General features: G+C 41.9%; 1 protein-coding gene across 1 annotated transcript; it reads right to left on the bottom strand.

The window, feature by feature from the left end:
• Positions 1 to 317: 317 nt before the first annotated feature.
• Positions 318 to 9,109, bottom strand: LOC118365532 (calponin-1-like). Its single transcript, XM_035747817.2, has 7 exons — positions 8,860 to 9,109; positions 2,650 to 2,771; positions 2,370 to 2,436; positions 1,605 to 1,742; positions 1,363 to 1,479; positions 1,027 to 1,173; positions 318 to 847 (listed from the first exon to the last, which is right to left on the bottom strand). The coding sequence occupies exons 1-7, from the start codon at positions 8,917 to 8,919 to the stop codon at positions 608 to 610; spliced, it is 891 nt and encodes a 296-aa protein (XP_035603710.1). The 5' UTR covers positions 8,920 to 9,109; the 3' UTR covers positions 318 to 607.
• Positions 9,110 to 12,346: the final 3,237 nt, after the last annotated feature.

Below are 12,346 nucleotides of genomic sequence, written 5' to 3' on the forward strand. Positions count from 1 at the left end.
CAGGGATGTCAGCACAGCGCAGAGGTGCATACACAGGCAAAGTCATAAGGAATACATCTGATCAAAGCTTCTAGTCCATGCCCCTGTGTCCTGGAAGACTCAGTCTGATTCTCTGGGCCTCGAGTCATCCAGAGGGATTGAATCCCAGAGCGGACTCCTGTTCCTCAGGGGTTAAAGGTTAACAGCAACATGTCGGTCACTTCTTTCCATTCAATAAACTTTTTCCTGTATTCTCAATGTTTAAGCTTAAACTATAAGCTTAAACTTTATAAACTATAAAATATCTATCAATAAAAAATGATTGATTAAGGAATCTCTTGACATTATTAGTATTTTTAGTATTTATTTTGACCGTATTTGAATAGAAAAATATCCATTGCAAAGGGAGAGAGGGGTGTGGGCCAAAACATTACATTTATTTTAAAAACAAGGTCAAAGAGATTGAACCAGGCATGAATCCCCTCAAAGGACAACAATTATTTGAATGGTTGATCACAAAGACAACAGCAAGGGATGAGGATAATGAAAACAGTAAATAACAGTTTGGGTGGTCTTGCTGGTGGAGAGGGGTTCTTGAGAGGAGTGGACTGGGGTTATCCTGTTCTCTTTAGTCATAGTACATAGTACCGTCAAACTCAGCCCCCTCTCCGTTGTTGATGAATTCATCAGGGTTGGAGCAGTACTTGTTGTCGTAGACCTGCCGAGGGAGGCCGTATGTGGTCATGCCCTGTTGGGACGCCATCTTGTTGGTGCCCATCTGCAGTGAGACGGTGGAGGTGTCGCATTCCTCCAAGCCCAGACTCTTGTCATAGATGTGTCTCCTGGTGCCAGGGGCCGTCATGCCAGACTGAGAGAGGAAGAAAAGCAGGGGATGATTAGATATAGGCTACAAAGTGTAATATTTTACATCATATTAATTGCTTTCTTGATAGGCAGAGAGAGGGAAAACTCCCAAGATGTGCAGAATGTTAGTCAATTCTATCTCTACCAGAGAATATCTATTTGTGAAATCAAATGGCGCCCCACCTGGTTGGCACCCTTATTGGTGCCCATCTGGAGGCTGATGGTGGACTGGTCCAGAGGGTTCTCCATTCCCCCCCTCGGGTCATACAGGTGACGCCGCGTGCCATAAGATGTCATGCCCTTCTGGCTGGCAAGTTTGTTGGTACCCATCTGGACAGACAGGCAAAGGTAGCGCACTGGTTATGCCTGAACTATAATACCATTAAACCAATCCTATCGGCCAAACTAAAAACAAATGAAGGTATGTTATAACATGCTGCTACTACTACTTATATTACATCCGTAATAACAGTGATATCTTAGTGTATAAGGTGTATATGATACAAAGACTGTTCTGACCTGCAGGCCGATGACATTGCGCCCTTCCTTCAGCATGTCTGGGGCGAAACGACGCTGGTGTGCTGTCGCATACTTCACTCCCATGTCATGCTTGGAGTGGAAACCTTTGGACTGGGCCTGGTGAAAAACAGATTATGGATCCTCACGTGAAGTAGAAGTAGGTTTCTTACAAGCCACTGACAATACTTTCTACATACAGTACTGTACAATGTGCTGAGATTCCACTATGGGTTTCCACTCACAATTCCAGCCAGGGTGATGAGCGTGCTCTGGACCTGGGTGTAGTTGGTATTCTCAAACAGGTCGTTGGCCTCAAACAAATCGTATGGCTTCATACCATAAACTGTGATGGCTCGTACAAAATTGCCAATGTTTTCCAGCTGGGCAATGAAAAGAAAGAAGAATTAGCCATGAACAAATGGTCCACTGAGGTAAAAGCAAGAGTACAAACAAAGAGAACACCAGTTACTGAGTTATTTGTTATTTTGATATTGTCATGTTTCTTTAAATAGTCATTCTATTTGAGACTCAGGACTTCAAAAGGATCAGCTTTCTGGGGTTTTCTTCAAAGCCCTACTCACCAGTTGGATAATCTTTTTCTCTTTTATTCCTGACAAAGGGAGCACATGTGAGTGCATTGATTCTTTGTAACAGTGTATGTCATGGATGATTCTTTGGAAGTGCCTCAACAAACACTTAAAAGTGCTGTTTTCTTTTTGAGTCTCATATAAGAGAGCTGAAGACACACGCGGAGATGTGCCTCATTAAAAAACGTATGTAAATAAATAATCACTATGACAAGCAAAAGACTATCTATCTGGTTACATATTTTAGAGAGTTCAGTGGATGAAAGGTATGGAGTGGAAGAAACTACTGACTCTTGGCATGCTTATGCTGCTCAATACTATGCAAAGTATCTATAATAACTATAGCCTACTGCACGTCATGATGGGCATGATGTTATATAATAATATAGAAACATTTATTCTGTCTCAGAACAAGCTTACCTGATGCCAGTTTTGAGGGGAAGTGTTAATCTTTCTCACAGATCCTGGCTGAAGTGTGTTGATAAGTCTACACACAAGGAAAGAGAAAGCACAGAACAACAGTCAAAATACTGTTCTGACTTTGAGTGGCACAGACATCATTAACAGTGGGGAAATGAATGAGACTGAATGATATTGGAAGCAACAGAAAGTAATATGGTGATATGACACACAATATGCTCTGCCATTCTGCATGACATTCTGCACGGCCACAGTACTGAGGAGAGTATCGCTCACTCACTCGCACAAGATGACCCCATCCTTTAGGTTCTCCATGAAAGGATCAGCGATCTTCTTGCCTGTTACGTCCTGGATCCACAGCCTCAGCTCCTCCTCCTTCTGGGGGTCATACTTCTGGGCCAACTGAAGAGGCATTCGGAAAGTTCAGACCCTTTCACTTTTTCCACATTTTGTTACATTTCAGCCTTATTCTAAAATGGATTAAGTTATTATTTTTCCGCCACACACAATACCCCATAATGACACAGCGAAAACAACGCAGTGAAGGGGTCTGAATACTTTCCGGATGCACTGTAAATGTGTTGCATTTGACTGCATCCTAACATCTGCAGACACTCAGGTCTTGTAACTGTCAGTTCTGCATGATGAATGATCTTGTGACAGGTGCTTGGCTACCTGAAAAATAAAAATGATCTTACAACAAACTATCTATAGTAAACGAGTCATAGAACTATGATATTTATCAGAGCTATTATCCCCCCTTCTCCCTTTTCCTTTCTCATCGTGTAACAGAGGGATAACATTCCTCTCCACTTTCCTTTGAAAGCCTACCCGTTGTAATAAAACCTAAAGATGAAGATTAGAGTTAGAAAACAACAGGAAGAAAATGAAAAATGGCCAGGGGACATTCCTGCATGGAGAAACACTGATTCTCCGCTTCCATGTATTTCCCTATTGGCACAAACGCATCCCCCTAATACCAGAAATTCTATGGTGGGTCTGTAGCCCCCCTCTCGCTCTGCGCTCTCTCCTTTTCTGAAAGTTCTGCTCACTCACAGTCTGGGAGAGGGCTTGTGAGACCAGGAGCCAACACAAACAGGTATTTCAAAGCAGCAGGGTTTGCGTAGCTTCCAGTCCATCACACCAAACTTGGGAGAAACAGCTCACCCTATTACTCCTCCCTGTGCTCCCTCTCTCCCTCTGGGTTTTCCGGAATCTGTACTTTTACAGTGAGGCAATCTACTTAGGCAAACCACATCTGATAATGAGATGCCAAGACCTGCAGACAGCACTTGCATCCAGCCAAGGTATTTTGGTCAGAGTTTCATTTAACTGTGTCAGGAGGTCAGGAATGTAATCAGAACTGGTTCATTTATTTGCAAATGTATAAGTCTTTGATGCCACAATTGGCACCTATCCATTGATTCTATCAGTGTTTTTCATGTATGAACTCAGTGGAGAGAATATAAATTAAATCATCGTAGGCCATGGAATAAGGAATAAAATGGTTTAAGTTGAAACAAACAGGGGTGAAAGTAAGACGGAACGGTCCAGTATGGAGTACTGGCAAAATAATTAGTGGGTTTACGTCATACCGGTAAAACACGAACCTATCACAATAATTAAAACAAATTTTTAAAAAACTGTAGGCTATCACACTATTTATCATAGCGCATGTCATTCGCATGAACAATTATGGACTTGAATGGACTTGAAAACTTGTGGAATACGCTACAAAATGCAGTGTGGTTCAACTACAACACTGACGTTTTGATAAGGCAGAGATGAGTGGCCAAGACTGAGATGCACGCGGACAGCAGTATACACATCAATTCAGGTTACAAGACTTGTGCAGGCCTAATGAAGGACAATCACCGAATGTCATTCAGAACACTTTTTGGTGTTTTGTAAGTGATGTATCTTTGCATGTATCAAAAAGGCACTGCTGTATGGATGCCAGAATTATTTTAGTGTGGAGAGGCGTAATAGTTGGAATAGTAACTAAAGTCTGGACACTGACTATAGGCCTCATATGTCGCCTATTATAATGTTAACTCCAGCAGAATTAAGTGTTCCTCGCAGTAAAATTATAGACCAAATGCTAATTTTGTCACCGGGAACAGGAGTGGAGAAATACAATTTATTTATTTCAGCATCTTGAGAGAATGAGATTGAGGCTTTTAGGGACCTGTTGTGTAGCCTTAAAGTGCAATTTTCTTCAGCTACATAAAAGCTGACAGTATTTCATTTTCAGCCACCTTAAATATGCTTCCAAGACGAACTGAAATACTATCAGAAACATGTTGGATCGTTTTCACAGCTTTTCATTTCCTTTAAACCGGTCAAACAGATGCCATTTGGAAATCTCCCTGGTCCCTAAACGTCCTCGCTCCGTGAGAGAAGCAGAAATGAAAGAGAAACTTTAACTATGTCACCTATACGGAACAAAGATTTAAACGCAACATGCAACAATATCAAAGATTTTACTGAGTTACAGTTCATAAAAAGAAATCAGTCAATTGAAATAAATGCATTCACATGACTAGGTAGGGGCGCTGGGGATGGCATAGGCCCACCAACTCGGGAGCCAGGTCCACCCACTGGTGAGTCAGGCCAAGCCAATCAGAATGAGTTTTTCCCCACAAAAGTGCTTTATTACAGACAGAAATACTCCTCAGCACCCCCACTCCCCCTCCTCAGACGATCATGCAGGTGAAGAAGGTGGATGTGGAGGTCCTGGGCTGGCATGGTTACATGTGGTCTGGGGTTGTGAGGCCAGATCAAATCAAATCAAATTTTATTTGTCACATACACATGGTTAGCAGATGTTAAATGCGAGTGTAGCGAAATGCTTGTGCTTCTAGTTCCGACAATGCAGTGATAACCAACAAGTAATCTAACTAACAATTCCAAAACTACTGTCTTATACACAGTGTAAGGGGATAAGGAATATGTACATAAGGATATATGAATGAGTGATGGTACAGAGCAGCATACAGTAGATGGTATCAGTACAGTATATACATATGAGATGAGTGTGTAGACAAAGTAAACAAAGTGGCATAGTTAAAGTGGCTAGTGATACATGTGTTACATAAGGATGCAGTCGATGATGTAGAGTACAGTATATACATATGCATATGAGATGAATAATGTAGGGTAAGTAACATTATATAAGGTAGCATTGTTAAAGTGGCTAGTGATATATTTACATAATTCCCATCAATTCCCATTATTAAAATGGCTGGAGTTGGGTCAGTGTCAATGACAGTGTGTTGGCAGCAGCCACTCACTGTTAGTGGTGGCTGTTTAACAGTCTGATGGCCTTGAGATAGAAGCTGTTTTTCAGTCTCTCGGTCCCAGCTTTGATGCACCTGTACTGACCTCGCCTTCTGGATGATAGCGGGGTGAACAGGCAGTGGTTCGGGTGGTTGATGTCCTTGATGATCTTTATGGCCTTCCTGTAACACGGGTGGTGTAGGTGTCCTGGAGGGCAGGTAGTTTGCCCCCGGTGATGCGTTGTGCAGTCCTCACTACCCTCTGGAGAGCCTTACGGTTGAGGGCGGAGCAGTTGCCGTACCAGGCGGTGATACAGCCCGCCAGGATGCTCTCGATTGTGCATCTGTAGAAGTTTGTGAGTGCTTTTGGTGACAAGCCGAATTTCTTCAGCCTCCTGAGGTTGAATAGGCGCTGCTGCGCCTTCTTCACACGCTGTCAGTGTGAGTGGACCAATTCAGTTTGTCTGTGATGTGTATGCCGAGGAACTTAAAACTAGCTACCCTCTCCACTACTGTTCCATCGATGTGGATAGGGGTGTTCCCTCTGCTGTTTCCTGAAGTCCACAATCATCTCCTTAGTTTTGTTGACGTTGAGTGTGAGGTTATTTTCCTGACACCACACTCCGAGGGCCCTCACCTCCTCCCTGTAGGCCGTCTCGTCGTTGTTGGTAATCAAGCCTACCACTGTTGTGTGTCCGCAAACTTGATGATTGAGTTGGAGCGTGCGTGGCCACGCAGTCGTGGGTGAACAGGGAGTACAGGAGAGGGCTCAGAACGCACCCTTGTGGGGCCCCCGTGTTGAGGATCAGCGGGGAGGAGATGTTGTTGCCTACCCTCACCACCTGGGGGCGGCCCGTCAGGAAGTCCAGTACCCAGTTGCACAGGGTGGGGTCGAGACCCAGGGTCTCGAGCTTGATGACATACTGCCAAATTCTCTAAAACAACGTTGTAGGCGGCTTATAGTCAAGAAATGTATATTAAATTGTCTGGCAACTGCTCTGTTAGACATTCCTGTAGTCGGCATGCCAAATGCATGCTCCCTCAAGACATCTGTGACATTGTGTTATATGACAAAACTGCTAGTGGCATTTTATTGTCCCCAGCACAAGGTGCACTTGTGTAATGATCATGAGGTTTAATCAGCTTGTTGATATGCCACACCTGGCAAAGGGGAAATGCTCACTAACAGGGATGCAACCAAATTTGTGCACAACATTTTAGAGAAATAAGCTTTTAGTGCATATGGAACATTTCGGGGATCTTTTATTTCAGCTCATGGAAAATGGGACCAACACTTTACATGTCACATTTATATTTTTGTTCAGTATAGATTGTAGATGATGCACTGATAATTCTATTGATTTATGCCATCATTAGCAAGGCTTATCTAGTATTCTAGATGAGCATCAAGTAATGACAGAAGAGGAGCTGTAAGGATCTAATTATAGACAAGTTTACTAACAAATGTAACAAAACAAAAAGCAGAAAAATATCTAAATATAGCTTAAAAACTATTCCCGCACCCCCAGTTGTTCAGACGTCCCTGATTAACTACATTAGCGTTTTGAAGTAATTGATTGACACTCAGATGAAAACACATGACAGGTCATGTTAATGCCACATTTAAAAGGTAGGCTAATACATTTTAAAAGTTAAAGGACAAATCTTCACTATTAGGCCTGTAGAGATCCTATTAAATTAATAGGGATTCTATACATGTAATTCTACACACACAGAAGGTCCCTGTCTCGGGAATACATTACATTTCCTTTCACCCCTGGATATAAACATGTTGAAGGTTGACATTCCAGTGAATCCACAGGGCTTTGTTCTGTCTGTCTCTCTTCTGCCTCAACAGTGTTTTGTCATTTCTCACTGGAGTGTAAATTGTTTACAGAGAGACACTTGCTCAGGTTGTAAGACAGAGCTTGGGGACACCTTAAAAGGAGGTTTAGGTTGCTGACGTACCTGTCTGTCAGTCTCTGGAGCATATCCGCTATCATCGGATGTCATGCCATATATATATATATATATATATATATATATATATATATATATACTGACTGATACACTTTTGAATATGACCTATTTCTATACTACAGCACTAATGACCATGGTGGCCAAGTATTAAGGAAATGTTTGTTTGAAGAGTGTGGACAGGAAACCACTATGTATGCAGGAACCAGGGCTCTTCCAACACAATAAGGTTGATGATAGGAATAGCAAATTCAGTTGTCATTGACAGACATGGAGTTGGGAGTTCCGGAATATCCTGGGATAGTTACTTGATCCCATTGGCAGAGTCGTGCTGTGTCCCAAGCTGAACATGGGTTGTCAGCAGTTATGACACACACACACATATCGTGCATCACTGTTATTGCACTGTCCCTGAAAATACAATCTCTCCCAAACATTAGTGGATGTTGATGCCTACACGATAGGCCTACAGTAGCTGGTCCATAGACTCTTGGTTGGTGTTGGTGACTCATTTAGTTCTCGGCTAGACTTTAAAGGGGCAATCTGCAGTTCAAACAATAACAAAGCAGACAAACGCCACTGATTTGGTAAAATAGCTTAGGGATGGGTCTGTAGAAATGTAACCACTGATGGGTTCTGATGATGGGGTAAGAACAAGGAACTAAGCTCATGAAGGACTTATAAGTCATATTCTTCAAGAATCAATGAGAATCATGAATTTAAAAGTCCAAAATGAATGTAGCGATCACAGATTGACGCTTTAAAAAATATATACATACTGGTAGCCTTCTAGAGACACCTTGAAATCAGGCCTTGTGGGCTCATCTTGGAGGAATTATGTCATTGTGTTCTGTGACAGACAGGTTCAGTGATATCACCTATAATCTAAATGACCTGTAAGTAAACTGTAAGAACGGTAGGCTGCCATTTATCAGTATAGGCCTAGGCCCTAAACCTATGATCACCACTGACAGTCCAATTTGACAGTCCAAAAAGCCTATTCGATAAAATATCCTAACAGAAAGCAAAAATATATTATTGGCCCTCGATATACCATTGGTTCCCCTACAACTAATACATCTGAGAAGATGCACGTAGTAACAAGATATGCGAGCGTCAAGTGCGCACCTTCCTGAGCACGAGCATTCTCTTGGCCCACTGATGTCAATTACGCAAAGACCCCATTATTTTAATTTCAATTAAAAGAAAAGCTACATAACATGCGAGATACATACCTTACTTTTGACCTCAGCAGAAAGTCCGAAGGATGGTCCACCTTTGAAATTCTTTGACATAGTTATATTTGATTATTCACAGAGGAGATTTAAAAATGGTGAAATACACCCCTCTATCCTGGCACGAGAAAACCCACAGCAAAGTCCTCTTTCTCCCTGGACTCCAATGGATATGACAGACCCGCGGATTCAGATTCTGTAACGTTCTTGCCCGCTCTGGTGAGGCTGTGGACCACTTTGCAACACTTTTCTCAATCTTTTTTAAACTCTTCCCATCTGTGGATTTCTGGAGTGCGGCGCGATTGGCTAGGGCCACCATCCAATCCCGACGTTGCCTCTTCCTCTGGGTGATGTCACCAGTATGGCATTTGACTCGTTCAGTGTCACTTTTTCCACCTTAAGGGGAATTGGATGTTGGATGGAGGATCCTTTTCAATTGCCTAATTTTACTGCATCCCAATTTCACTTTCATTACCAAATGAAATAAATATCAAGCACATCACAAATTCATAGACCTATAGCTATTATTAAATAGTTGAGGGTCTACCTCACAATCACAGGTCAAGGCAGACCTTTAGAGTTTTGAATTACACATTTAACTTTATATTTATACAAAGTATTATAAAGTAATATGTATACATGCTGCAAGGTGTTTCATTACTGTAGATGTAGATCCTATATGACAGAATTATTTGTCAGGCCTGAAAGTATTGACCCATCCATCATAAACCTGAAGAAGCTTGGTTTATATTGTTGGGCAAAGAGGTTCAAGACCAGTGTAACCCTAATTGCGGTCATGGTCAAGGATGGCTAAGAAAGCAGATATCGAAAAGGCTAAATGGATACTTTCTCACTTGAGCATATTGAATTGATCACTTTCTTATGTAACATTATTTCAGTATGAATAGCAATATGATTCATCCTGATAATAATACATTAAATGTATCCCAAATGTATTTACGTAGTGATTAACATTTTATATGTATTCTTCCTACCATTTTCAACCCTGATGCTTTACAATTCCTGTCTTGGTTTTTCCATAACAAACTTGGAACTAAATACTACAATCTACTTTTTAAAAAGTGCTTCACTCCACTTCTCTGCTCGTCCACAGGCAGATGACAGGGGAATAGAATGCAAAGCCAGCGGGCTGTGGAGTGTCAAAGGGGAACAGGCAGCACTGCTCCCCAGAGAGCAGCATGATGATTCACCCTACTGCTATTAGTCCTGTCCCACTTTCACTCTCACATACATATGGTGGTAATGCGTTACCAGACAGGGCACGAGGAGAAGGTTCTGGAAAGAGCACTATGAGGGGATGGAGGATGAGGAAAGGGGTTATGGTGGAGGGCTGTGGGAATGCTGGAATAGTTGAGTTCAAACACCCTGACCCAGTAACAATACAGGCAGGATTACTGTAAATCAATCAAGTTGATGATAAAATGCCAAGAGTAGTATGGTAGAGCAGCAGTGAAACGGTCTGCAAAGCTCACATGATTCCAAGTGGTTTTTAATATGGAGGTTCCTAGACAAGGATGGACAATTAATGACTAATTCCAGTTACAGTGTAATTACACGTTGGAGCATAACGTTGGGACACCAATGTGTTTTTTTGCAGGGCATCTCAAATGAAGAAGCGTGGAAGTCAGGTGGACTTTCTCTGCCTGCGACAAAGACAAATCAACTATTTCCACCAGTACACCAGCGGTGAAATAGCTGTTTTATAATTGTTTCTAGAAGATTACAGACCTGCCAACATTATAAAAGTAAATGATTTGGGTTGAGAAGAGTCATAATGCCTCAGCTCAGACGATTGCAATTGCACTGCATTTGTGTGGAAAAGGTCACACATTATTTGACGATAAATGAGTTTCAGCCTGATAGGCTAGCTGTAGTGGTAGTAGAAGTTTGAGTTTGGCAGACATCTTTACACACAATAGTCTATAGTGTATAAACCAAGAGGTTATGAAGCTTAGACTCTTACTGGGCAACTGATCTAACTACTGAGCACCATTAACAATGTTAACAACTACGTTATAACCCAATAGTTGACGTTTATTAACAGGACATAGTCATGAAGAGTTTGAGGAACACTGTGAATCTGAGTACACACTTTAACAAACAATGACCAGAAAAAGGTACACTAAGCAAAGCTTAGGTAGAGCTGGTTTGTGAAGATAGGACTCATAAACCATAAAGGGCCAATCAGCAGTTGAAACAATAACCACTGTTTTTGTAAAAAGCTGAGGGATGGAGCTGTAGAAATGTAATCACTCTCAAAATCATAGACAGACCTATGGATGCAAGGACTGACCATCCATGATATCAACATTATAGTTTTAACCATGTTTTGAGGCTATACAGTGTTTGTTTACATTGCTTTTGTTTACAAACAATGGTGTAAAACAGGCTTATATTTGGGGTTCTGATGGTGGGGCAAGACATTAAAACTAAGCTCATGAGGCATTTAAGTTACATTCTTCAAGAATCAATGGAAACATTAATTTATGTCTAAAAAAGGATGTAATAACTGATTGTCCCGTTAAAGCTCACCTTAAAGTCTTACTTTAGGTATGAGGCTGCGACTGTGATGACAAACTAAAATTATAGTGAAGCCTTGTGTAACATGGCCATAAACAGACTGCCAGTGAAATACAGAAGTGCACAAGCACAAAGAGAGAGAGAGTAGCTGAGTGTGGGACCAAGCAAGGGTCTTATAAACATCTCAAGGAGAGAAGAGGCACACGGGAGGAATTTGGACACTTTATTTGGGCATGATGGGAGAAGGAAGGGCCGTAACTGGCTGGAGCAGCCCAGATGTAATGTGATGTGAAAGTGGAATCCCTCAAACTGATAATGAACTACTGTTACATGTTTGTTGTGCAGTGGGTCTGTTGTGGGTCATGTACAGTGAGAGGAAGCATAGGGAACATACCACACCTCCAGATTGGAAACCTCTTATGATGGTCTGTTTATTTGAATGCTAACATGCTGGAAATACTGTGTTGCGTGGAGTCTTGAGGAGATGACAAGGTTTGGATAACTTTACAACTTTAAATTCAAACTGAATTAGAAACACAAGAAAAGAGCCATTAGAGAAGGTACACCTTGGTAGGAAGGACACCTAGGCTAAAAACAGAGCTCAGGCAAAGGGAGATGAGAAGACTGAGGCTTTGGGAGAGCTACGAGATCCAAGAGAGGCAGACAAATTGTGCAAGTCATAATATTTGACAAAGCAAAGAAATAATGTGCACGTGTGTAGCTGGAACTGTTGAGAAACATTTGAGAAGCAGCGAGAGACAGAAAACCGCTGTTCTGGATGGTAGAGGGGCATTTCCAAAGTTCCAGCTCCCCCCTCTCCACACCCTCATCCACTCTGTCTGGCTATTTAGGGTAGAAGGCCTCCTCAACCTAGGCTGAGAAGAATTCAGAAGGCTGGGTTCTTAGCATCATCATTTGGGGTGTCTATGTACAGTAGGACTGAAAG

This window comes from Oncorhynchus keta, chromosome 5 (genome assembly GCF_023373465.1).
Source record: "Oncorhynchus keta strain PuntledgeMale-10-30-2019 chromosome 5, Oket_V2, whole genome shotgun sequence".
NCBI classification, from domain to species: Eukaryota; Metazoa; Chordata; class Actinopteri; order Salmoniformes; family Salmonidae; genus Oncorhynchus; species Oncorhynchus keta.

Bases quoted from the DNA above. Each gene is read 5' to 3' on its own strand.
- LOC118365532 (XM_035747817.2), bottom strand. From the start codon at position 8,919: ATGTCAAAGAATTTCAAAGGTGGACCATCCTTCGGACTTTCTGCTGAG. The intron at 2,437-2,649 runs GTGAGTGAGCGA...CCTTGTGTGTAG, and splicing joins GATGGGGTCATCTTGTGCGA to ACTTATCAACACACTTCAGC. The intron at 1,174-1,362 runs GTCAGAACAGTC...CTGTCTGTCCAG, and splicing joins GCAATGTCATCGGCCTGCAG to ATGGGTACCAACAAACTTGC.